Source organism: Mobula birostris, chromosome 22 (assembly GCF_030028105.1).
Source record: "Mobula birostris isolate sMobBir1 chromosome 22, sMobBir1.hap1, whole genome shotgun sequence".
Taxonomy (NCBI): Eukaryota; Metazoa; Chordata; class Chondrichthyes; order Myliobatiformes; family Myliobatidae; genus Mobula; species Mobula birostris.
In genome coordinates, this window is record NC_092391.1 from 27062132 (window position 1) to 27087806 (window position 25675).

The 25675-nt window shown below is 43.7% G+C and overlaps 2 protein-coding genes across 6 annotated transcripts in view; one reads left to right on the forward strand and one right to left on the reverse strand.

Moving 5' to 3' along the window:
• LOC140186322 (serine/threonine kinase-like domain-containing protein STKLD1) overlaps nt 1–8319 on the forward strand; it is a 53755-nt gene extending 45436 nt beyond the window's left edge. For 3 of the 4 annotated variants that reach the window (XM_072240440.1, XM_072240442.1, XM_072240444.1), the window contains 2 exons: nt 1671–1750; nt 2745–2867. In XM_072240440.1, coding sequence (XP_072096541.1) covers nt 1671–1750; nt 2745–2837 — 173 coding nt within the window. In that variant the 3' untranslated portion in view covers nt 2838–2867. Of the gene's footprint in view, nt 1–1670; nt 1751–2744; nt 2868–8283 lie in introns of those variants that run through there. The other variant, XM_072240441.1, reaches the window with a different exon arrangement.
• On the reverse strand, nt 2713–25616 carry rexo4 (REX4 homolog, 3'-5' exonuclease). Of its 2 annotated transcripts, none has more exons than XM_072240446.1 (9): nt 25434–25616; nt 22772–23004; nt 15644–15963; nt 14153–14317; nt 13696–13889; nt 11454–11542; nt 9416–9490; nt 6489–6563; nt 2713–3798 (listed from the first exon to the last, which is right to left on the reverse strand). In XM_072240446.1, the coding sequence occupies exons 2-9, from the start codon at nt 22958–22960 to the stop codon at nt 3652–3654; spliced, it is 1254 nt and encodes a 417-aa protein (XP_072096547.1). In that variant the 5' UTR covers nt 22961–23004; nt 25434–25616; the 3' UTR covers nt 2713–3651. The 2 variants fall into 2 exon arrangements, with proteins under 2 accessions (XP_072096547.1, XP_072096546.1); XM_072240445.1 differs by having other exon boundaries at nt 2714–3798; nt 25449–25615.
• Nucleotides 25617–25675: the final 59 nt, after the last annotated feature.

A 25675-nucleotide genomic window follows, 5' to 3' on the forward strand; every position in this document is an offset into this window, starting at 1 on the left:
AGCAGAGTTGAAGTGGGTGGCCACCGGGAGATCCTGTCTGTTGTGGCAGACGGAGCGGAGGTGCTTGACGAAGCCGTCCCCCAATCTGCGTCGGGTTTCACCGATGTAAAGGAGGCCGCACCGGGAGCACCAGATGCAATAGATGACCCCAACAGACTCACAAGTGAAGTGTTGCCTCACTTGGAAGTACTGTTTGGGGCCCTGAATGGTGGCAAGAGAGGAGGTGTAGGTACAGGTGTAGCACTTGCGCTTACAAGGATAAGTGCCAGGTGGGAGATCTCTGGGGAGGAACATGTGGACCAGGGAGTCGCGGAGGGACCGATCCCTGCGGAAGGCGGAGAGGGAAAGATGTGCTTAGTGGTGGGGTCCTGTTGAAGGTGGCGGAAGATAATGTGCTGGATCCAGAGGCTAGTGGGGTGGTAGGTGAGGACAAGGGGAACTCTGTTCCTGTTGTGGTGACAGGAGAATGGGGTGAGGGCCGAAGTGCGGGAAATGGAGGAGATGCAGGTGAGGGCATCATTAATGACAACAGAAGGGAAACCATGATCCTTAAAGAAAGAGGACATTTGAGATGTTCTGGAACGGAAAGCCCCATCCTGGGAGCAGATGCGGCAGAGACGGAGGAGCTGGGAATAGGGAAGGGCATTTTTGCATGTGGCGGGGTGGGAAGAGGTACCATACATGGCCTCCTCTACTGCCATGATGAGGCTAAACTCAGGTTGGAGGAGCAACACCTCGTATACCGTCAAGGTAGTCTCCAGCCCCTTGGTATGAACATAGAATTCTCCAACTTCCGGTAATTCCCTCCCCCTCCCTTCGTCACTCTGCCCCCTCCCCCAGCTGCCTACCTCCTCCCTCTTGGTTCTGCCTCCTCCTACTACCCATTGTGTTTTCCCCTATTCTTTCTTCACCTTTCCTGCCTCTCCTCCCTGCCACCACTTTATCTTTCCCCTTACTGGTTTTTCACCTGGAACCTACCAGCCTTCTCCTTCCCACCCTCCCCCCACCTTCTTTATAGGGCCTCTGCCCCTTTCCTCTACAGTCCTGACGAAGGGTTCCGGCCCAAAACGTCGACTGATCGTTTCCACGGATGCTGCCCGACCTGCTGAGTTCCTCCAGCGTGTTGTGAGTGTTGCTTTGACCCCAGCATCTGCAGAATATTTTGTTTCAGATTTCTCCACATCCTTGATGCTAGAGTCAACCTTCACAAAGTACAATGCCAAACTGCTGAATTACCACCCCTGCCATTTAATATTTTACCCTCTTGCCTCTGGCTGTTATTGGGGAGTGATGATTCAAAGCACTGGTAAGTTTCATACATTGTCCAGGCAGAACCCTCGGTAATACTGCAGGAGCATTACACTGCCAGAGATACCAATTGTTTGACAGAGCTGTCATTATGACAACCTGTCCTAGTGGAGCTACAAGATCCCATGATACTATTTTGAAGAGCAGGGATATTACGCTGGTCTCCTGGGCCAATATTTACCTTTCGGTTAACAATCAAATAAGACAACTGCAGTACATGAGAGTTCAGTTTTTCCCACGTTACGATGATGATTACATTTTAAAATCTGTTTTGGGATGTCCTAAAGTTGGGAGGTGTTTTTCTTTAATTTAACAAATCTTATTTTCACTAATAAACCTGATTACTGATGATGCTGTTCCAGAGGACGTTTTGCCTGATCTGATCTCCCGAAAAGTAGACAAGCTACTGAATGAAATCAAAATCAAATTTGCATCTAATGAGGTGAGTGGAGTACAGTGAATATTGGTTTTGTGCATTTCCTTTAGTTCCATACACCAGCCTTGTGGACTGACAAACTTAAATCCTATTAAACCACATTCAGGTTAGATTTAACCATCCGTCTTGTAGTTATTCTTTGAGCATTGAATATTAAGTGGAGATTTGATATAGGTGTTCAAAATCTTAATATATTCTGATAAAGCAAACAAGAAGCTGCTTGCATATCAAGGAACCAGGAAACAGATGTTTTACGTAATTGGCAAAAGGTTTAGAAAAGTGATTTTTTTTTTCAGCAAACAGTGAACCTTGATCTTTATTCACATGTCAGAAAGGGCAGTAAAACCTGATTCAAATGTAGGGAGTGAATATATACTCAAATTGGGTGTTAATGGAATAAGCAAGAAGCATAAATACCATTCTATGCTTTTGATTTTTCCCTATTAGCCGTAACTATTGAGCTGGGATCAAAAATGGGGGAAGCTATATGACAAGTATTTAAAGCTGTGGTTAAATAACATCTAGATTATTACATTCAGAATGGATATTGTTGAAGATGCAGGAAAGATTCATGTGTTATTAAAGCTAAAAAGATTCCATAAGTAAAGCTTTACTCCCTTCAATATTTAAGATAACTAAATGATTCATAGAACCAATTACTGCAGAGAAACCAGTATCTGCTGTTTAGGGGTGAATCAAGGAAAGACTTCTTCCACTAAGGAAATTTTGGATCTAAAGACCAATGAATACAGCAGGCCTATTGAAATATTGTTAGATGGAGTTGTTAAGAAACACAAGGCTGGGTAAATGGAGTTGAAGATCAGCTACGAGGCTGAATGGTCTCCCTCATTCCTTTTATTGTCCTGTTGGTGAGGACAGGAACTGAGTTAGTTACATCAACCAGGGTCTTCAGGAAAAGAAGAAAGTTGTGCAAGAGAATGCACAGGAGAGAAACAGACATAATAAAATGGTAATTTATTTGTTTTCATTCTTCCTTCAGGATATTGTCATCATAGTAAATTCTACACTTCTAAAACTTCAGACGGTGGATGGAGAATCTGAGAATGCAAGCCGCAGGACATCTGTTGAATAATCAGGTCTTCAATTAAACTGATGAATGTTCTGCCTCATGTTGATTATATTCCTTCTCAGGACCTGATCACAGCACCTGATTCTGGTAACACAGACAGCCATCATCTTCTCCCAAAGGTGCTTTAAGTCAAACAGGGATCACTTCAACCTAGTCCTGCCTTTATCCTTCCAACCTGAGCTCTATACTAACCGCACTGTCCTGAAATCTGTTAGGTTTGACTCACTCGCATTTGTTTCACGACACCTTTAAATAAAGTTAATAAAACCCAAGACAGAAGAAGATTGGCAATTCAAATCCTGCTCCAGAGATTTGAGAAATTAGCTTTTTCCAGAGTCGGTAACCAGGGGAATGAATCTAAATAGATCATGTGAAAACTCTCCATGCAGTACGGAAGAAGCACTGAGTTTACAAAGTGAGGTAAAAAAGCTTCCATACTACTTACTTAGCAGCTCCTACTGAGTGATTTATAACGTTATAGGATACTAAAGCACCAACAAGTTTCAACTTGAGTATAAAATTCTGACGAGATTTATTTTCTAAAAAAAAAATTAACTGAGTTGAGGTGGGGAATCTGCGATATCCTGGATTTCCTATCAGTCCAGACCATCCAGTTACCGCAGGAAACGTACAAATGCAAGGGATTTGCCGTCAACTCCTACTCCTTCTGCATGTTCTTCATTGAAATATCTATACGTGTAGGAAAATTCATCTGCTGTCACAAGGTCCATTCCTGAAGTGTCCCTCTGTCAAATTTAAATTGTAGGGGAATGGAGGCTCAGATTGACCTCTCACAGAATACCAAACGCTGACCCCCTCATCGCCTGCTTGCTGTCTTATCCCTCTTCGATTCAGTTTTCTCCTTCACATCTTCTTTCTTCGCTTTGTACTTGGCCTTTAATCCTGCTTCCCACTGTTGCCGTGCCAATGTGTAAAGTCTCATTGTCGCCTGGGCATCCTGCACCTAAAAAGGTAAGAGAACAGCAGGTTACACCCAGTGGAACTCCACCAGCACCGTAACTCTGGGCTTCTGCACATTACTGTTTCATCCAAGCTCCTGTTACGCTCACTTGAATGCAGTTTACACAGGTCCAGACTCGAAGAATGGCTGTCTGTGAGAATTATTTTACTGTTTCCAATCTGGGTAGAACAACAAGTCATGTAGCCCAGGGCAGACTTCACTGCCCAGCCCAATTACATCTGATAAAACCAGCGCTTCAAGGCAAATGCAACTCTGAGCAAGTCCGTGCCTGACACCAAACTGTGATGAGGGCAATGGACAGGAATTCTGCAGATGCTGGAAATTCATGCAACACACATAAAAGTTGCTGGTGAACACAGCAGGCCAGGCAGCATCTCTAGGAAGAGGTGCAGTCGACATTTCAGGCCGAGACCCTTCGTCAGGACATTAACGGATGTTAGAGAAGTCAATGTTCATGCCATCAGGTTGGAGGCTACCCAGACGGAATATAAGGTGTTGTTCCTCCAACCTGAGTGTGGCTTCATCTTGATAGTAGAGGCGGCTGTGGATAGACATATCAGAATGGGAATGGGACGTGAAATTAAAATGTGTGGCCACTTGGAGATCCTGCTTTCTCTGGCGGACAGAGCGTAAGTGTTCAGCGAAATGATCTCCCAGCCTGGGTTGGGTCTCGCCAATATACAGAAGGCCGCATCGGGAGCACCGGACACAGCCTGTGAGTCGGCTGGGATGATATACTGCCTCCAGTGCTCCCGATGCGGCCTCCTGTCTTCTCCTATCATTTTGGATCTCCCCTCCTCCTCTCAAATCTCTTACTATCTCTTCTTTCAGTTAGTCCTGATGAAGGGTCTCGGCCCGAAATGTCGACTGTACCTCTTCCTATAGATGCTGCCTGGCCTGCTGCATTCACCAGCAATTTGTGTGTGTTGCTAGGCAATTATTTTACCTTTAAGCCCTGTGTCCAACCCATTTATGGAGCCAAAACACACTTAAGGAGCCTAAGTTCCCCCAAGAGGCTGTGTCTAATTGTTAATGCCATAATTTAAAAATTCTCATAACCACGATGGTTTTGTTTTGCATTCTCATCATTATCCAGCCCTCTAAATTGTACAATGCTGCCTTCCTGCACAGCCAAATTTCCATTCCTTCCTCCACCACCAGTGGCTGTCCTTCAGAGATCTAGAGCTCCAGGTCCCGAATTTCCTCTCCGAGCTCCTCCCTCCACTAATTTGTCTCTGACCAAATACAGTGGATCCCAGTTAATTGGGATACATTTTGGCCTAAGTAAGCCACTGCCCCAATTAGCTGAAGTTTCATGGAAATAGTTAAAAAGGTATATTAAAAAACTACCATTTAACTGAGTACAAATTATGTATTTAAGTGAAACAGAACACATTATAATGCTACCAGTAGTTCTGCAGTACTATAAAACTATATTTAGTTCCTAATAATTATCGACAGAGGAACTAGTCTAGTATACGCTGCCCTGTTCTTGATTGACTGTAAATGAACAAAATCAGCGGAGACACTGAGTGCTGATAATGCACTGCCTTCCTGAATGAATAGATTTCCTGGCCCAAAATGATCTAAAAATAACTGCTTTTTGAAACTGCGTCTTTCGGCCCAAATGGATAGCACCAGCACATGTAACTGACACCATTTTAAAAAATGCTCACTCTAAGCACGGTGTAGTTTCTAACAGCCATTACAAGTGCACATGACTGACACTAGTTAGAAACTGCCCGGCAACAGTCTCCTGTCCCAAATAAGCAGCATAATGTCCCAAATAAATGAAGGGAATCCCAGCAATTTTCTTAGTTTTTGTTCTTGAAGAGTTGCCCTAAATAAGCAGCTGCCCCAATTAACTGGGATCCACTGTATATGATTAAACCACTCCCTTCTCCAATGAGGTGACAAGATTTCAATGTCGACATGCAAGTACACTGGAGCATGTTTTACCATGTCAGAGCCACTACAGATAAGTATTATTAATTTAGCTGACTTTGCCGAGAGTAACTGTTTGGTCCAAGCTGTTCTCGGTGCCCTAACCTGCTTAGGAGTGAAACAACCAATTTTGTGTCAGGGTTTTCTTCCAAGTCTCAATGTTGTGTTTCCTTTCTATACTAGAGACTGTTTACAAACCGTCCAAATGAAATACAGAACAAATTAGAACACTATCAATACTACTTACAGTGCTATGAAACTATATAATAATTTTATAATCTCAACTAGATAGGATGCTATCATGCACCATTCCTTGGAGATTCCAGAGCCATATCTTCAAGTCATTTAAACAATAGATGCCGATTTACACAATTATTAGAATTCATGATTGTTACAATCAAAGAATAAATCTCCTAGATAGGATTTCCTCTAAAGCATTTGTTCTCAATATGTTTAAGGTGGATGTATTGACAGTTACCGGCATGATGGATCAGCTTTGGATGCGACAGTTCCCCAAAAAATCAAACTGCTGGTCATTATCTGCAGGCAGTGCTCATGTGCAGTGTGAGCGTGGGAGAGAGTGGCTCATACCCCCACACCCATACTCCAGTGGCAGTCAATGAATGAACAGTGAGATTAGCTGAAAGCCTGGAGTGTTCCAGTCAGAGACTACCATTACTTGTATAAGCTATCCAATGCCTAGTAATGTCTTCAATGAGCATACTCACCGAAGAATGTTCGGATTCTTGAACTTTGACCTTTAGGATCTGCCGACATAGATGCTTGAGCGAGGGCCGACCACACTGTAAAGAAAATAAATCCAGGAATAAAATGTTCAGATCATTTAAAGACCCTCAATATCTTAAAAAGGCACAATACATGCCATTCCAAATTCCAGGTTCAGCTGTGTTCTGCACATAATCTCCATGCCTCTGCTTGGTTTGGGTCAGAATCACTGCTTTCAACAAAGTGATTTCAGGCAAAAGGTATACAAGAGTGAATGACAAGTTCCTGTATCTGACACCGTCAATCCTGGTTGTACTTTCACAAACATCACTGGAGACATATGCTCATGCAGCTTTTAGTAACACAAGCAGATGTAACAGTCGATAGTTTATTTCAGAAGTTCACACGATCCTCCTATTCCACAAAAAATTACTCATTTTATTTTTAAATACAGGACCTGAGATTAGGTCTTTAATGATGTTAGGGTTCATCCTTATCCAACAGCCCTCTGGTTTCTAAATTTCTATTAATTGAGGCTTTTAACCCAAGAGCTACTCCGAAAGTGTTAGTAAAGGCAGAAATAACATTTAAGGCTCGATCAGCAACGCTGCTGTTTATTCTCCAAGAGTTTCTTCATTAAACCATACCTTTATTCCTGTCTGGTCACTATATAGCCAACGTAAATATATTGTGTGCCTCACCATCCCTCCTGGTACTGTGTTTCACTTTCTCAAGTCTGTGTAAAAACATTTCTCCTGATATATAAAAAAAATGGGAGCAAGAGTAGGCTGCAGGATTCCTTATGCCTTCTCTGTCATTAGGTAAGATTATGGCTGATCTGCTCTTGGCTTCAACTTTTCCTCCCCGCCTGTTTTCTAAACTCCCACAAAGGATGTGTTTGCCTCATGTATCCGCTTACTCAGCTTCCACCACTCTCTTGGTTAGACAATTCCAAACGTTCGAGTTCCTTAGAGAAAGGTGGCTCCGTCGACCCAGGTCCAATCCTGATCTCCAGTGCTGTCAACGTGCAGTTCGCACAATCTCACTGTAACCCCGTGGGTTTCCCCGGAGTGCTCCAGCTCCCATCCATGTTCCAGAGATGTGTGGGTTGGAAAGTTAATAGGCTGCTGTCAAACGTCTCCAGTGTGCAAGTGAGAGATTGAATTTAGCGGGAAGTTGATGAGAACGTGCAGAGGTTAAAACAAGATTAGTGTAAATGGTTGTCTGGTGTGGACCCAGTGGGCTCTGTATAATTGTAGCTGGATTTCCACCCCCTTGCAATAAAGTCTAACAGCCCATTTGTCTTCCTAATCACCACTGTACCTGCATGCTAACTTCATTTCATACACAAAGATACCCTGAGACATCTGTACAGCATTCTTTCTCCATTTAAATTATATTCTACGTTTCCATTCTTCCGACGAAATGAATAACTTCACAATTCACCACAAAAACACTGGATTTTAGCTTACTTAGACTTCTTTGCAGACTCTTCACCCTCTCACGACTTGCATTAATTGACTCTGCAAACAGTTGAGGCCCCAGCACTGACCCCACTGGTTACAGGCCACCAACCTGAAGATGTCTAGTTGGCTGATTCTTGATCCATGCCAAAATCCCCAAAGCCATGAGCTCTCCTCATGCACAGTACCTGTTCTAATTTATTGATCCTGCCTGTCACAATCTCAAAGATTTGTCAGCCTTTAGTCCTATTGAGAAAATGATGGATTGTGTTCTTTGCATTCAGATTTAATAATGACCATCATGCATAACCTATTTTATATCTGATGCCCACAGAATGCTGAATAGGAACAGAGGACATCAGAATTCTTGCTCTCAAACCTACAAGTTTAGCTGATGCAACCCCAGCTGCATCCATTCTGGCAATGAATTATACAAATTCTAGATTTGGTTATACTTTCTGGAGAACCTAGTTTATCCTTAAAAGCAACTGTAAACCTTAAAAACAAACAGATTGATAAAATGCCACAAGTGCTGGATACACAGAAGGATGGAAAGGCGTGTCAAAAGGAAAGCCCAGCAAGATGGTGTGCGAAAGAGGCTGTCACAGAATCTAAACTGTTCTTAGTCCTATTGGGATAACTGGACTTCTTTATTGCCCATTTTCTGGAATACCATTATGTAAAGACAGCAAATTGAAATTCTAGCAGGTAACTCTGTATGTTAGGAAGATTCCTCATACAGCAGGATCACACGTCAAAGACAAGAAGTGCTGGCATTGGAGAGAGTCCAGTGCAGGATTCCCGAACCCAACTTGAAGGTTGAGTCAGTGGTAACGAAGGCAAATGCAATGTTAACATTCATTTTGAGAGGACTAGAATACAAAAGCAAGCACGTAATGCCAAGGCTTTACAAGGCATTGATCAGATGCCACTTGGGAGTATTGTGAGCAATTTTGGGCCCTATAACCAAGAAAGGATGGATGCACTGGCATTGGAGAGGGTCCAGAGGTGGTTTACAAGAATGGTTCCAGGAATGAAAGGGTTAACATGAGTGTTTCAGCGCTTTGGGGCTGCACTCACAGGAGTTTAGAAGAATTGGGGGGGGTGCAGGGGGGAGATCTCATTGAAACCCACCAAATATTGAAAGGCCTAGACAGGGTGGAGGTGGGGTATGATCAGTAAGCATGTCAGAAGTTATGGAGAGAAGACAGAAGACTGGGATTGACAGAAGATAGATCAGCCATGATGGAATGATGGAGTAGATTGGATGGGTTGAATGGTTTAATTCTGCCCCTATGTCTTATGGTTTAATAGCTGGTGGCTGGCTTAAGTGGATAAAGATCTTGGATGAAATCAGTCTGTACTCAGATGTTGAATTTGAGTCCAAATCCATTAGCTGAAAATTAACATTCTCTGCCTGTGGAACAGGATACAGTTTTTGAATGATAAACTTAAACTTTACTTACTTTGACAAGTGCTTTGAAAGGTTTATATTTCTGCGTGTCACGAATTTTCTTCTTTGGATGACTCAAAAACAGGATCTGCCATAAATTATACAGGGTTTATCAGTAAATTCAATGGTAACTGACTTAAGATGTTTAAAAGTACACTCTGTGACTGGGAAAATAAAGACCCTCAAAGTTCCTTCACTAACTAGTGCAATTGTAGAATCTTGCAATTTTGACCTAGGGTCATGGCACTTCTGGGGGTGAGCCGATTCAGTGAAATGAGTATTGAACCAGTTGAAGTCAGAATTACAAGTACAAAATGCTGGAGGAACTCAGGTCAGCATCACCGAAGGAAGGGAATAACTGTTCATTTCCCTCCACAGATGCTGCTGGAGTTCCTTCAGCATTTTGTGTGTGGTGCTCAAGACTTACAGCATCTGCAGAATTTCTTGTGTCTCTGCAAGTAGTTCGCTGATGTTTAACATTCCCCAATAATTTTGTCCCCCAGCACCCACCTCTGATGACAACACTTTCTACGAGGGTATTTCTGAGATGTCTTTCCTTGTTTAACTGTGGTTACCACCATCTCCTCCCCATCATCTCCATTACCGACAGTACTCTCTAATATGTTGAGGTGGCCCCAACATATTGATGCAGTCACGAAGAAGGCACGCCAGCTGCTGTTTGAGGAGTTTTGGTACACCACCAGTGACTCCAACAAATTTCTACAGATGTTCCACTAACAGCATTTTGACTGATTGCATCACCGTCTGGTATGCAGCCTCCAGCACACAGGATTTAAAAAACGCTGCAGAGCGTTGTAAGCTCAGCCAGCTCCATCACTGGCTTCCCCACCATCAAAGACATCTCCAAAAGGTGGTGCCTCACGAAGGACCCTTGCCCTCTTCTCATTACTTCCATCCTGGAGGAGGTACAGGAACCTGAAGACGCACGCTCAACATTTTAGGAACAGCTTCTTCCCCTCCAAAGTCAGATTTCTGGTGGTGCACAAATACCACCACGTTATTTCGCTCTCTCCACATTATTTAACATTTTCTATCGCAACCCACAGTAATTTATGTATTGCATTGTACTGCTGCTGCAAAATAACAACTTTCATGACATAATTCCGTGATAATAAACCTGATTCTGATGCATGTGTTCCATATCGCACCTCATCCTGTGCAGGGACAGACTAACACTTCCCCTCACCCCCCACCCACCTGCCCCCACATAATAAATTGTAACCTCTGCCAGCTTCAATAAGAGGCTACCAGTGGACACTTCTCCCCTCCCAGCATTTCAAAGGGACCGCTCCATATTTACCAACACCCAAGCTGCATGACTTGCTGACTATTGCCAGCATTTTCTGCTTTTATTTATAGAAGTCAGATCAAAAACTTCCAGCTTTATTAAGAATCCACCCACATTTTTTTTTAAAAGACCTGTTCAAATTCACGAGAGTTTTTGACAGAGTGACTGCTTCCCGAGAGCTGATAACCAATGTATAGAATTAAGAACCAGAAACAAGATGGGGGAATCCCTTTTTAAACTCCACAATGAATTTAAGGAACAAGTTCCCTGCCAGCACGGTCGCATATCGACCAAGACTGGCAAACAGTTTAGTTCACTAAAACTGAGTTTTTAAACAATCCGTCAGCATCAGGGTTTATTACTGCTTACCACGTATTCTTAAATTTAATTCAGATTCTAAAACAACACAAATTAATGAACGTTCTCTGAGTTAATCTTGCCAGTGACAGAGCTGTAGCAACACAGTGCCCGAGTCTCTCAACGTGGTCAAAGTCGACTCCAATGAGTCTACTGGAGAACAGCCACCTAGCTCAGATCTCATGCAGCACCTTTAGATGAGGAGAAGCAAACACAAGTCGGTTGGAGGAAAGTGGTGAAGATATTAACCATGTCTCATTTCACTGTTCAAAAGAAAAGATTGTTGGGCTTCTCTTCCACAAAGTTCAAACTGAACCCCAACCCACACCCCAAACAGTTTGGCATTTGGGGAAAGGGTCAGACTGGGTGACTCCGAAGAACTGACCTTAAGATCATTGTGTACAGCGTGACCTACTAAGATCCTTCCTTTCAAGATGTCTGCCACCTCCTTCTGCACGACTTTAAAATCTTCACCTAAAGTTAGCCAAGCCAGACAGAAAACAATGTTAGTTTCTTGTACAAAAATATTCACAGCATTTCAAACATTCTTTACTTAACAGCAATAATCCCTACACTGCCCCACTGAAGCACACAAACAACTTGTTTGCATTCCTATGAGAAACCATTAGCTGCCTTTTTTTGTTCTTTACTCAATTTCCTATTCACTCTGATGCTCTCTGAATATACATTTAGGCAATGCACAGTATACTTTCTTTGTCAATGAACTCATATTACTAGTTCATAATAACACCAACTCCACGATGGCTGGTTCATTGACTATTTTTCCAAGCACTTATTTAAAAATTTCAGCCTAGAATAGGGCAGCACGGCAGCATAGCGGATAGTGCAACGTTTTACAGCAGCAGCAGCTGTGAAGATTGGGGCTTGATTCTGAAAGGAGTCTGTACGTTTTCCCCGTGATCCTGTGGATTTCCCCCCAGATACTCTGGTTTCTTCCCACATTCCAGACATAGGTTCAGCAAGTTGAGAGCATGCTAGTTGGCATCGGAAGTATAGTGACTCTTGCTATGCCTCCCCAGCACAATCCTCAGGCTGAGTTAGTCATTGACACTAATGAAGCATTTTACTGTACATGTCAATGTATATTTGACAAAGAAAGCTGACCTTTAATCTCTAGATCAGTGCAATCACATCTCTTAGAGTCAAATAGACATACAGCACAGAAACAGACCCTCAATTCGACACCAAATGTCAACCACCTACTCCTATTGTACAGTGACCAGAATGATATGCAGAACTCTAGCTAAGACCTAATCAGTGTGTAATAAAGTTGTACCATAACCTCTGTCCATTTGTATTCTCGGTCCCAGCTAATGAAAGCAGGGATCCCATTGGCCTTCATCACCAGCTTATCTACCTGAGCTATTAGCTTCAGGTATCCTTGAATTTGGAACCTGTCACTCAATACTCCTTACTGAGTATTAAGGCCCTACTATTCATTGTGCTTGTGATTTGTGATCCTACTATTCTTGTTTGTGATTGGACTATTCATTGTGTAGTCCTCCCAAATGACATCACCTCATACTTACCTGGATTAGGTTTCATGTGTCCTTGCTCTGCCCATCTAACCAATTGATCAATCCCACCCTGTAGGCGAATGACTACCCTTCTCAATATCAACAGCATCACTGATTTTCGTATCATCTGTAAACTTACTGATCAGACCTCCGACATATATAACAAAACAGTAAGGGTCCCTCTGGTATACTACTGGTCTCAGGCTTCTAAATACAAAAGCAAACCTCCATCATTGCACTCAACCTCCAATTTGCTATCTTGCATTAGATCCCATGTACTCTAACTTTATGGAGTAGTCTACTCTGTGGGATCTCCTCCCTTGCTTTCCATACAAGCCTAAGATACACCTCATCAGGTCTCAGGGATTTTTTTTCCATTTTCAGCTCACTGAGACATACCTCTTCCTTTTTTGTGATTACACATTCTAGAGTTTCAGCTACCTTTTCCCTGAATTTTCCAACTACAATGACTTTGTCCTTAATAAGTACAGATAAGATGTATTAATTTATGACCCCATCATTGTCCACTGGCTCTATAAACATAACTTAGTTCCTAATGACCTCTAACTTCCCCAGTTACCCTTGATGTGAAAGTGTCCTTAACTCTTGTTGCCAGCAATATTTCATGACCTCTCTGTTATAATTTGGGAAAGGGATCAGACAAAACCATCCTTCAGATCCATGTCTGAGCGTACAAAATTAAATGCAAGAGATTTGGGGCAGGGAGGTGGAAATGCATTTTCACAGTAGAAACTTTAGTAACTGTGGAATGCAAAAGTTGGTGAACGAAGCAGAGAATGAAGAATATTTAAGAACACTTTAGACTGGAAGGTGAAAGTATTGTGTAATATAGAGATTCAAGAACACAGAGGACATGTGGGATTAGTATAGAATTAGTTCAGGATAAGTATAAATGGTGTGTACGGCTAAATGACTGTCTCCTACAGCAATTTCACTGAAATTCCATACCCTATTGTTTTCTCCCAATTGATACCTCTACCTCAATTCCAATGTCATAACCAAAAATTAATGTGAAAATCCTACAAAAATATATTTTTTAAAAAATCAGGAAGTCAGAACGCCTCTTACCGTTCTTAATGTCCTCCGGACGTATTCCACTCACCCAGGTCCTGTAATCGGTCACCTTTTCTGTTGGTTTCACGTACTTGTCATAAATGCACTTGCCAAACTTATTTACGATGGAAACCCGTGCGAGGATGCTTTCCACTTTGTCCGGCCCAACACCAACCATCTCACAGTCCATTGCTACAGCTTTTGTCAGTCTGAGAGTATAACAGCAAGGTTATTGCACACCAAAGGGACTTCATATAGACATCTATATATCTTTGAAAATCTTGCAAAGCAGAGAAGATACTTCACTGGAAACTAAACACTATGTTCTATCAGTAGCAAATGATTAGCACAGATTTTTAAGTAATCCTAGGGAATCTAGCACCAAATAGTTATCTGGTGAAGCGCTCTCTATGCTGTCCCATTAATATTATTGTGGTTAAGATAAAAGTTTAACTAATTGCTTGGTACCTACCCTTCAAAAGCTCTATCTTTAACCAGCAATTTTTCCGGGCTTTGTTGTGTAGGGTTCGGATTTTCCTGCGGTGCACGTTCTTGCTGTCGAGCAACGTTTGCAGCTTCCGGTCCCATTGCTGCTTCGATGTCATCGGGATCTACATCATCAAACCAAATGTCCGGCCTGTTGGGAAAGAGTCAAAGCCCCAGACGAGATGTGGAAATATGATCAGTGAAACCATGAATAGGTCCTGCTCCATCTTGCAACTATTGTACTTTTAGCCCCATGATTGCAAATCTGCCCTCATGCAACACAAAAAGTATTTTCCAACACGGACCACTGGACACTTCTTATTGGCACACTTCCAAAGGGGCAATTTAATCACCAATTTTGGCCATGCATTACACAGCCTGATAAACAGAAAGTTTCTTTTTAACTTCCCAAAGTGTCTCACATATTATTGCAGATAGTTCTCAATCAACAAAACAAAAAACACCTTCACATCACTATTACAGCAGAATCCTCTAGCGGGCAGCAGGTATTTTCACACTGAATAGGAACAGAATCCAAATTCTTTCTGGAAAGGACTGCTGCATATCAGAACTATAGAGGGGCTGAATGTCCTGATTTTGGTGCAGGAGACACCAACTCTGCCTTTAAGAGGAAACTCACCTGGGCAAAGGTCACACTATCGAGGATGCAAGCCTGTTTATGGGCAACACTTGGTCTGTATGATCTGCAGGATGGGGTTCCATGAGCTGAGGGCGTTTATACTGGTTATCTGCCCAGGAGATTAGACAGCTGCTGAGGGGTGTGGAAGGAAGGGTCAAATTACAATGATTATATTCATCAGAGTGTGGAACAGGCTTGATGGAAGCAGCTGATGCCTTCCTCGCTGTTATACACTGGGAGCAACAAAAGTCTTTGATTGTTCTTCCTCTATCAAAGGTCAAGCTTGGTACTTCTGTGCAATTGTTAGTAAAGGGTGACAGGTTACAGTCTCAACCTGTTGACGTTGACGTTTATCCTCCATACAAGCTATTATTCTACTCAACACCCCCTTTACCCTAACCATCTGCCTCATTGATTCTTATTAATCACTAACTCTGCGATGAGTTCTGTTCATTTGGGCTACACGTTCATTTAGTTGGCATGCACTCTTTCCCTGTTAATGGGCATGTGCTCGAGGGGGAAGTGGGGGTATTGTGGGTAAGAAAATGGTGGCCCTCTTGTATCGAACTTGAACGGAAAAAGCAAAGTTGTTTAAACAAAAGAAAATCTTGTCTTTGTTGTTTGAGTGTAAACAGTGACCATGAATTGTCCAGCATCATAACCATAAAACGTTTTTCCTGTTCTAAATTATTTGCACATAACTGCATATAGCTCTTTGTCACCCCTTGTTTTAAGAGCTTTAAGTGACTGTATACCCACTCCCTAACCTGTTCTATTTACAGGAAACTGGTGCAGTCAATTAGGAGGAGAGAGATGAATAATTTCACAAACACTTACTCAGTCGGTTTCTCAGGCTCTGGTTCTGGTTGAGTCTTTCGTCTCTTTTTCCTATGAGGGGAATAATCTTTATCTGGAGGTGCTTGGCTATTCCTACCCAGCTCACTGTCGCTGTGTTTAGTCCCATGGTGTGATTTCTTATTCAGTTTCACTCCATTTTCTTTTACGGGTGCACTTGTAGCCAGAGAGAGTGACTGGGTCTTCCTTTCCGCTCCCGTTTCAGATTTAACTCCTTGTGTTCCTTGGCGATGCTCCTTCGTCTTCTTTTTGAATTTGCTGACTGGAACTTTGTTCTCCTCTTCAGTCTTCTGATTCAGTAACTAAATTAAATTACAAGCAGTTGCATGAATAAGATGCCAAGATTCAGACCATCAATAGAGACATTCCACACACACAAATCCCCTGTGTGGTTGCAAAACTTCTTCAGTGTAATTGCTTCCCTCTCCCTCTCTGGTACGTCCTCTGCAGAGGAAGGTTAACCCAGCAGTTAGTTTATGATACACTAAATTAAAAGTCTAAGCCGGCCGGTTGTGTAGTAGCATCCGCACTGGACTTTGATGCGAGTGGTTCTGGGTTCAAATGTGGCTGACTCCTCGCACGCTTTCCATCCGTGCTGGGTTAAGCGTCGAGCTAGCAACTCGGCCTTGTAAAAAACAACAGACAAAAAATGCTAAAGAAATGGCGTGGAGAGCAACAACATCAGAAGTCTGGGACTTGATGTACTTGGGTGTAAAAAGTAACAGAAAAAATTGATCGCTTTAATGATACTGTTAGATTGTTCAGCCACCAGGAATGTGGTGGGCAAACTGGATGATTCTTAACTTTTTCCTCATCTAACATTTCTCCTGCAACACAGCGAAGTTGTATTCAACCTGGGATTCACTAACAACCTATGAAGTCTCAAGAGCTTGCTGCATTAATTTTTCTTGCTTCCCTGTGGGATTTGCACAAATCGGCCATGGCGGAATAGCAGAGCAGACTCAATGGGCCAAATGGCCTAATTCTGTTCCCATGTCTTATGGTACAATCTACACACATTGTACAATTTGGTCATAACAAGAACAGAAAACGATGGAAACCCTTAAAGGATCAGGTAGCATATGTGGAAACAGTTAACGTCTCAGATCTGAAACCCCTGATCAGAACTGAAAGAGCGAGAGAAAGGGTTAATTTTTAGAAGCATTGAAGGTCACAGCATGGAAACAGGCCCTTCAGTCTAACTCATCCATGCCAACCACATCAGGTGCCTTCCATTTGCACTCGTTTAGCACCTATCCCGCTAAAATATTTCTTATTCATGTACCTGTTTAAGTGGCTTTTAGACACTGCAACTGTACCTGTCTCTCCAGCTTCCTCAGCAAGCTCATTCCACAACACCCAGTACTCTCTGTGAAAACTATCCTCCTCAGTACCCCAGTAAATCTGTCTTCTCTCACCTTAAGCCCGTGGAACAGTTATTACCCCTCAACCATCAGGCCCAAGTTGCTGAGGTCTTTCATTGATTCTGTTATGGATTTATTGAGTACATCCAGAAGAAAATGAATCTCAGGGTTGTGTACGGTGACATGTATGTACTTTGAACTTTGCTTTCTAGTTTTAGACTCCACTTTGAGAAAAATAAAGGATTGACCATTCACCATATCCATGCCCCTCATGATTTTATAAACTTCTATAAGCTCATCTTCAGCCTTCGGGGGGGGGGGGGAGGTCCCACTGTCTCCTTATAATTCAAGTCTCCCCCCCACCGCCCCACAGTGTTGGCAACATGCTTGTGAATCTTTTCTGCATTCTTTCTAACTTCCTATACTACGACAATGATAAAAATGCCTGGTACAGTGGGGAAGGGATGGGTAGAACGAAGGGAAACACCTCATCCCCATGCTGACCTTTGTTGCTGCTTTCTGCATTAATACAATGAGGCCCGACAACTCTGAAGAACACCACTTCACCTTGCATTTGGGCACGTTGCACGTCCGGTGTCAACACTGAATTCTCTGATGTGAGGCAGTTCACTCACTCTTCCTGCCTACAGCAAAACTGGCTGTTTCTGCCTGTCAATTTTCACTCCTTCTGTTGGTAATGTCTGGCCTGATGGATACGTCCCAGAAGTGTGTCAGCAGCAACACACTGCACAGACAAAAGTAGAATTATCTGATTCTACTGGCCGTGTTAACCCATTTGGTCTCACCCCATCAGATATATTCATTTTGTATCACCCATCCCTCCCCCACTCTTTCTAAAACTGATAACCAACTTCTTTTCTTCAATCACAGTTCAAACCTGAACTGTTAAGTGGTTCACTTTCCACAAACACCGTCTGATCCGCTGAGCTCCCCCCCCCAGTATTTTCTACTTTATTTTAGATACCCAACATCTGAGCAAGACAGAGCTTTAATTGAAACAAACTGGACTGACAATAATTGACAATAAACTGGACTGGTCTAAGAACACTGAGGCTGTCTACAAGAAGGGTCAGAGCCGTCTCTATTTCCTGAGGAGACTGAGGTCCTGTAACATCTGCCGGACGATGCTGAGGATGTTCTATGAGTCTGTGGTGGCCAGTGCTATCATGTTTGCTGTTGTGTGCTGGGGCAGCAGTCTGAGGGTAGCAGACACCAACAGAATCAACAAACTCATTTGTAAGGCCAGTGATATTGTGGGGATGGAACTGGACTCTCTCACGGTGGTGCCTGAAAAGAGGATGCTGTCCAAGTTGCATGCCATCTTGGACAATGTCTCCCATCCACTACATAATGTACTGGCTGGGCACAGGAGTACATTCAGCCAGAGACTCATTTCACCGAGATGCAGCACAGAGCGTCATAGGAAGTCATTCCCGCCTGTGGCCATCAAACTTTACAACTCCTCCCTTGGAGGGTCAGACACCCTGAGCCGATAGGCTGGTCCTGGACTTATTTCATAATGAAAACCAATTTCCCCCGGGATCAATAAAGTATGACTATGACTATGATAAGGAAAGTCACATCTAAAACCACATGCCCGTGATGCTTCTGCAAGGCTTTCATTGTACTTGTACCTCACTGTATGTGTGCATATGACAATAAAATCATAAAAGGGGGACAAAATCAAAAATGGTGATGGACACAGGACTGAAGGTGTTATATTTGAATACACATGGTATACAGAATAAGGTGGATGATCTTGTAGCATAGTTAGAGATTGGCAGGTACGATGTTGAGGGCATCACTGAGTCGGCCCTAAAAGAAGATCATAGTTGGGAGCGTAACATCCAAGGATACACATTATATTGAAAGGACAGGCAGGAAGGCAGAGGAGGTGGGGTGGCTCTGTTGGTAAAAATGAAATCAAATCCTTGGAAAGAGGTGACATAGGACCAGAGAATGTAGAATCCTTGTGGGTAGATCTAAGAAACTGCAAGGGTAAGAAGACCCTGATGGGAGTTGTATACAAGCCTCTGAACAGTAGCCAGGATGTGGGCTCCAAATCCCAATGGGAGATAGAAAAGGCAAGTCAAAAGGGTAATTTTACAACAGTGATAGGGGATTTCAATATGCAGGTAGACTGGGAAGATCAGGTTGGTGCTGGATCCTGTGGAGACATATCTGTGACCCTGATGACCATGAATTTGTAACTTTTGGAACATGTAATGTGACAACATGGAACCTGTGTGACCCCAGAGTGCTTTGCTGCTGTGGTTGGATGGGAAGCTGGTGTGGTACGTGATTTATAGCAGTAACTCTTTAGGTACTGCATGATTGAAAGCAGAGAAAAACAGGACACAGCTTTGGGAGGAAAAGCCTCAAAGACAAATGGGCTCATTAAAAATGCGGGTCATTCAAGACAGATGTGAGATATCCCAATTAACGGATGGAAAGACCTCAAAGATATGAAGCTGATGAATTACTGGACTCTGTAAACAGATAAAATAATTTGTAAGATTGAAGCTACCTACCAATGACTTAACGTACACAGGTAGTTTTCCCTTGCAAGTAATAAACATGGTTATACTCTGATCCACTGAGTTTGTTACTGTCTATTCAGAAGACCTAGTTTGACAATCCCAAGGTGGATGGAGCAGAGGTGCTCCACAAAGCAGCTCCCGAATTTACAAAGGGTCTTACCAATGTAGAGGGGGCCGTGTCGAGAGCACCATACACAGTAGATGACCCCAGTAGATTCGCAGGTGAAGTGTTGCCTCACCTGGAAGGACTGCCTAGGGCTCTGAATACAGGTGAGGGCGGAAGTGAGTGTGCAGGTACAGCACTTCGACCGCTTGCAGCAATAAGTGCTGGACGGGAGATTAGTGGGGAGGGATGAATAGACAATGGAATGTCGGAGGGTACAACCCCCAAGGAAAGCAGAGGGTGAGGGAGGTAAATACATGTTTAGTGGTAGGATCCCTTTGGAGATGGCAGAAGTTGTGGAGGATAATGTGTTGGATGTAGAGGATGATGGGGTGGTAGGCAAGGACAAGAGGAACTCTGTCATGGTGGCAGGAAGACGAGGTAAGCACAGATGTTCAGGAAATGGAGGAGATGCGGGTAAAGGCAGCATTATTAGTAGAGGGAGGGAAACCCTGTTCTTTGAAGGAGGAGGACATCTCCATTATCCTGGAATGAAAAGCTGTGTGTTGGGAACAGGTGGAGGTGAAGAAACAGAAAAGGGAATAGCATTTTTACAGGAGATAGGGTGGGAACAGGCATAGGTGAGAGAACTGTGGGAATCAGTAGGTTTATAAAAGATGTCGACTGACAGTTTGCCTCCAGCGATGGAGACAAGAGAGACTGAGAAAGGGAAGGGAGTTGTCAGAGATGGACCAAGTGAGTTTAAGGGCAGGGTAGAAGTTAAGAGACAAAGTTGATAAAATTGATGAGCTCGGCATGGGTGCAGGAAGCAGTGCCAATGCACTTGTCAATATAGCGTAGGAGTAGTTAGGGAGCATTACCGGGGAAGGCTTGGAACATGAACTGTTCTATGTAATCGACGAAGAGGTAGGTATAGTTGGAGTGCCCATGGCTACCCCTTGAGTTTGGAGTAAGTGGGAGGAGCTGAAGAAAAAATTGCTCTATTATATGCCCTCTCTGAATTAGTGGGAAGTTCAAGCAATGAGTAAGTTTTAAAAATCATCAGAAAGCAACTAAAAAAGCCACAAGGAGGGAGAAGATAAAATATGAAGGCAAGCTAGCCAACTGGTATCATCTTTGATATTAAAGTTTTCTTAATATATAAAGAATAAAAGAGGCAAGAGTAGATATTGGACCGCTGGAGAGGTGGTAATAGGGGACAAGGAAATGGCAGATGAACTGAACAAGTATTTTGTATCAGTCTTCACTGTGGAAGACACCAGCAGAATGCCCGAAATTCAGGAGTATCAGAGGGAAAAAGTGAGTGCAGTTGCTATTACTGAGGAGAAGGTGCTTGGAAAAATGAAAGGTCTGAAGGCAAATAAATCACCTGGTTGAGATAAACTACACCCCAGGGTTCTGAAAGAGGTGGCTAAAGAGATTGTGGAGGCATTAGTAATGATTTTTCAAGAATCAATAGATTCTGGCATGGCTCCAGAGGACTGGAAAATTGCAAATGTCACTCTACTCCAAGAGAGAGAGGCAGAAGAAAGGAAATTATAGGCTAGTTAACGTAACCTCAGTAGTTGGGAAGATGTTGGAGTCGATGTTAAGGATGTGGTTTCAGGTACTTAGAGACATATAACATAGGCCAAAGTTGCATGGTTTCCTTAAAAGAAATGCTTGCCTGACAAATCTGTTGAAATTCTTTGAGGAAATAACAAGCAGGATAGATAAAGAATAGTCAGTGGATGTTGTATACTTTGGATTTTCAGAAGGCCTTTAACAAGTTGCCACACGAGAGGGTACCCACGGTATTACAGGACACATACTAGAACGGATAGAGTATTGACAGATTGGCAGCAGGCAAAGAGTGGGAATAAAGGGGGCTTTTTCTGGCCAGCTGCCGGTGACTAGTAGTGTTCTACAGGGGTCTGTGTTGGGACCACTTCTTTTTATGTTGTATGTCAATGGTGATGGAATAGATGGCTTTGTGGACAAGTTTGCAGACAATACAAAGATAGGTAGAGGAGCAGGTAGTACTAAAGAAGCAATGAGGCTGCATTAGGACTTAGATTTGCAGAATGGGCAAAGGAGGGGCAGATGGAATGCAGTGTCAGGAAGTGTACGGTTATGCACTTTGGTAGAAGGATTAAAAGCATAGATTATTTTGTAAACGGAGAGAAAATTCAAAACTCTGAGGTGCAAAGGGACTTGGGAGTTCTCATACAGGACTCCTTGCAGGCTGAGAAGGCAAATGCGATGTCAGCATTCAGTTTGAGAGGACTAGAATATAAAAGAAAGGATGTAATGCTGAGGTTTTATATGGCACTGGTGAGGCCCCATTTGGAGTACTGTGAGCAGTTTTGGGCCCCCTTTTTAAGAAAGGACGTACTGACATTGGAGAGGGTACAAAGGAGAATGATTCTGGGAATGAAACAGTTAGCATTTGAGGAGCGTTTAATGGCTCTGGGCCTGGACTCACTGGAATTTAGAATGGGGGGGTGCAGGGAAAAGGAGAATCTCATTGAAGCCTGTCGAATATTGAAAGGCCTAGATGGAGTTGATGTGGGGAGGATGTTTCCTCTGGTGGGGGAGTCTAGGATCAGATGGCACAGCGGCAGAACTGAGAGAAAGCCATTTAGAATGGAGAGGAGGGATTTCTTTAGCTGGAGGGTGGTGAATCTGAGGAATTCATTGCCACAGGTGGTGGCCAGGTGATTGGGTGTATTTAAAGCGGAGGTTGATAGATTCTTGATTAGTCAGGAAGTGAAAGGTTATGAGAAGGCAGGAGAATGGGACTGAGAGGGAATATGGATCAGCCATGATGAAATGGCACAGCAGACTTGATGGGCTGAATAGCCTAACTCTGCTCCTGTGTCTTACAGTCTAAACTCGACTTAATTTAGTTCATCATTCTGTTAATAGATCTCGTGTAAGACGATACTGCCTCCTCAAACTATTCAGTGGTAATCTCCCAAGGCAGACGTTGTTTTGATGTGTTAATGCTTGGCAAAAAGTTTCTTATTTCAGTTTCTTGCAGCATTTTAAAACTTTGCTGTATTTTTTTTAAAACCCTTACCTGCTGTAGAGTCTTCCAGTTGGATGAGTACTCCGCAACATCCTTTGGAGGCAGTACTGGTTCAGTCTTCTGTTTGGTGACACTTTTCTCCTTGGCCCAGAATTTCTTCCTCTTTTTCTTCTTTTTTGAGTGTCCCTGGTCAGATCCAACTGGGACAACACTGCCTGCCTGCTGATCAGGTTTTGCCATTGTGTGCTGGCCAGCTACTCATCCAGAAAGCCAAACTGCTGTCCCTAGGAACACAATGCACAATATTCATTTTATGAAACCGCAGTTCCCCACGTTGGCCCTTTGAAAGAGCTGTCCAACTAATGCCAAATTCTCATGCTCCTCCTTTTGCACCTTCACATTGTTTAAGTATTTTTCTAATCCCTTTCCCTTTATAAAAACTATTACGTACTGAATATTTCCCCTGCATTTCAGATCAGAAAAAAAAGCAAAGCAATTCTCATCTTCTCTCCAGCACTTTTGTTATTCACGAGAAATCCATGCCTTCAGATTATCAATCTTTTTGCTTTCTCTTATTTACCTTATGGAAGGACCTCCTCCCCCAACCTGAGGAAGGGTTTCCGCCCGAGACCCTTCTGCAGGACTGAAAAGCAAGGGAGAATACACCAGAATAAAAAGGTTGGGGGGGGGGGGAGAAAAGAAGAGGGAAGGAGGGTAGATGTAATGTGATAGATGAAGCCAGGTGGGTTGGAAAGGTAATGGGCTGGAGAAGAAGGAACCTGAAAGGAGAGGAGAGTGGACCGTAAGAGAAAGGGGAGGAGGAAACCCAGGGTGAAGTAACAGGCAGGTGAAAAGAAGTAAAAGGCCAGAGTGGGGAATAGAGGAAGGGCAGGTGGGTTTACCAGAAGGACAAATTGATATTCATGCCATCAGGTTGGAGGCTACCCAGATCGAATACAAGGTGTTGTTCCTCCACCCAGAAGGTGGTCTCATCTTAGCACAAGAGGCAGCCATGGATCATTTATATTTCTTTCCAGAGCTGTTTTTTAGTGGTTTCCAGTTCCTTTACCAGTCTATTTCACCTTGCACTATCGCTGTTTGCAGACCTGCCTTCTACAAAATCTCTCCCTTAGCATCTTGTTTATCTCTCACACTTTTGAGCTAAAGAGTTGACTGTTTCTTTCCAGTGCTGCCCGATCAGAAGAGTATTTCTCATTTCTGACTGGGCACCATGATAGCGCAGTGGTCAGTGCAACACTCTTACAGCTTAGGGCAGTCCAGAGTTCAACTCCGGCACCGTCTATACCTTCTTCCTGTGAACCGTGTGGGTTTCCTTCCACTGTCCAAAGATGTGGGGTGTATGGGGTGTCTAGGGAGGGGTAGCATCTCTGGTGTGGGGGGGGGGGCTGCCGTGCCCTTTTTCAGGGCAGCTCGTCCACCTTTGGTCCCCACCTGGCACTCAGCTCTCACCTGTGGCTCCAAGTAGCTGTAACACGCGCAGCAGCCACACCCCCAATAAACGGTCTCAGCAGACGGGCCAAACCAGGTGAGGGTAGCCAACGGGTATTCGACCCTCGGTGAGGTTGGGGATTTGCCTATCCCAGCGTGAGAAGTCTGGGCCTGGCAGACTGAGCAGAGGAGACCGATTAATGGTCCAACAGTGAAGAAAGCAGGCCAGCGGGCACTTGTGGAGCGCTAAGAGCACGACCAGGCACTTGGATGTCCTGGTCATCCACTGCAAGAGGTGGTGATCTCTTCAAACTCACCCGGCAGAAGGCAAAGGCAAACCACTGCTGTGACCCGCCAAGTACATGATTTCCCAGCATGTCAGAGCAGCGTGGAGGGAATTCGTCCGTCAACTGGAAATTCCAGATGCGACCTAACGACGGCCTAGTAGCTAATTGATCATTGCAAATTGTCCTGTGATTAGGCTAGTGTTAAATAGGTGGGTTGCTGGGTAGCACAACTCATTGGGCTAGAGGAGACTGTTCAACCCGTATCTCTAAAATAAAAACAAACAACTTTCTCCAACTATTTTCTTTTTTTTCTTCTTAAACCAATGGGGGGGGGGGTCCGATTAACATTTCATCTAAAAGGTGAAATCTCTTGACCTGCAGAACTGCCTCCCACTTCCTACTTTCATCCCCAAGTCTTCGCAGATCACCTATACATCTCCAACTCTCTCTCATATGGAGTAGATGCATTTTTATTTGATTCATAAAAATTCTAATGTAAATAACGTGGATCATTCAAGCCAACAGTTTTACCATATGCCATGCTATTCCTCTTAGCATGACATCACTAATGATTTATGTACAAACTGTTTGTGAGGCTCTAACACAACTTTTATTCCATCTATTTAGTAATGGTGGGATCTCCTTAATTTGGCTCTTTCCCTTATTGTGATTGCTCCAAGTTTCAGCAATTAGTCCTCGGCCTCAACAGTGGAACAGCTTGCCTGTGGATAACACCTCAAGAATCTGGAAAAAAATTAACTGCCGGAAACACCTAAAAGGTGTCTGATTTGCTGAGTTTTTCCTACGGTTCCTGCTTCTAAAACTGGTGAGTTTGGCCAGACAGAACCGGGGTGAAAGTTCTCCAGCAGCAGTGCGTATGTTCTCAGTCCCGAGAGCACATTACGAGGGACAGACGCCTACGTCCCTCCCCCCGAACGCTGCTAGCAAAAGGAGACACCACAGACATCACCCCCCACCTTTAGTGACATTACCATGGCCCAGCAAGTCCTGGCTCCGGAGGATCAGCGGCACCGCGGCGCCAGCGGCCCGGGCTACTGGGGACGCCGTCCGCACGTGTGAGTCCGATGGGGCCGGCCTCCGGGACCGGAAGTTGTGCCGACGCTTAAAAGCGTCCGACCGGAAGTCCGTCCCTGGCTGCGAGAAGCTCGGGCGCTTTCCAAGCGTTCGCGGTTCTTGATCCTCCAAAATATTCCGCGTG

What these genes read in the sequence shown, in the direction of transcription:
- rexo4 (XM_072240446.1), bottom strand. Translation starts at nt 22,960, where the DNA reads ATGGCAAAACCTGATCAGCAGGCAGGCAGTGTTGTCCCAGTTGGATCT. An exon ending in ACTGGAAGACTCTACAGCAG is followed by an intron (nt 15,964 to 22,771) that starts GTAAGGGTTTTA and finishes AATTTAATTTAG; the next exon opens with TTACTGAATCAGAAGACTGA. An exon ending in CTGTACACAATGATCTTAAG is followed by an intron (nt 9,491 to 11,453) that starts GTCAGTTCTTCG and finishes AATTTATGGCAG; the next exon opens with ATCCTGTTTTTGAGTCATCC.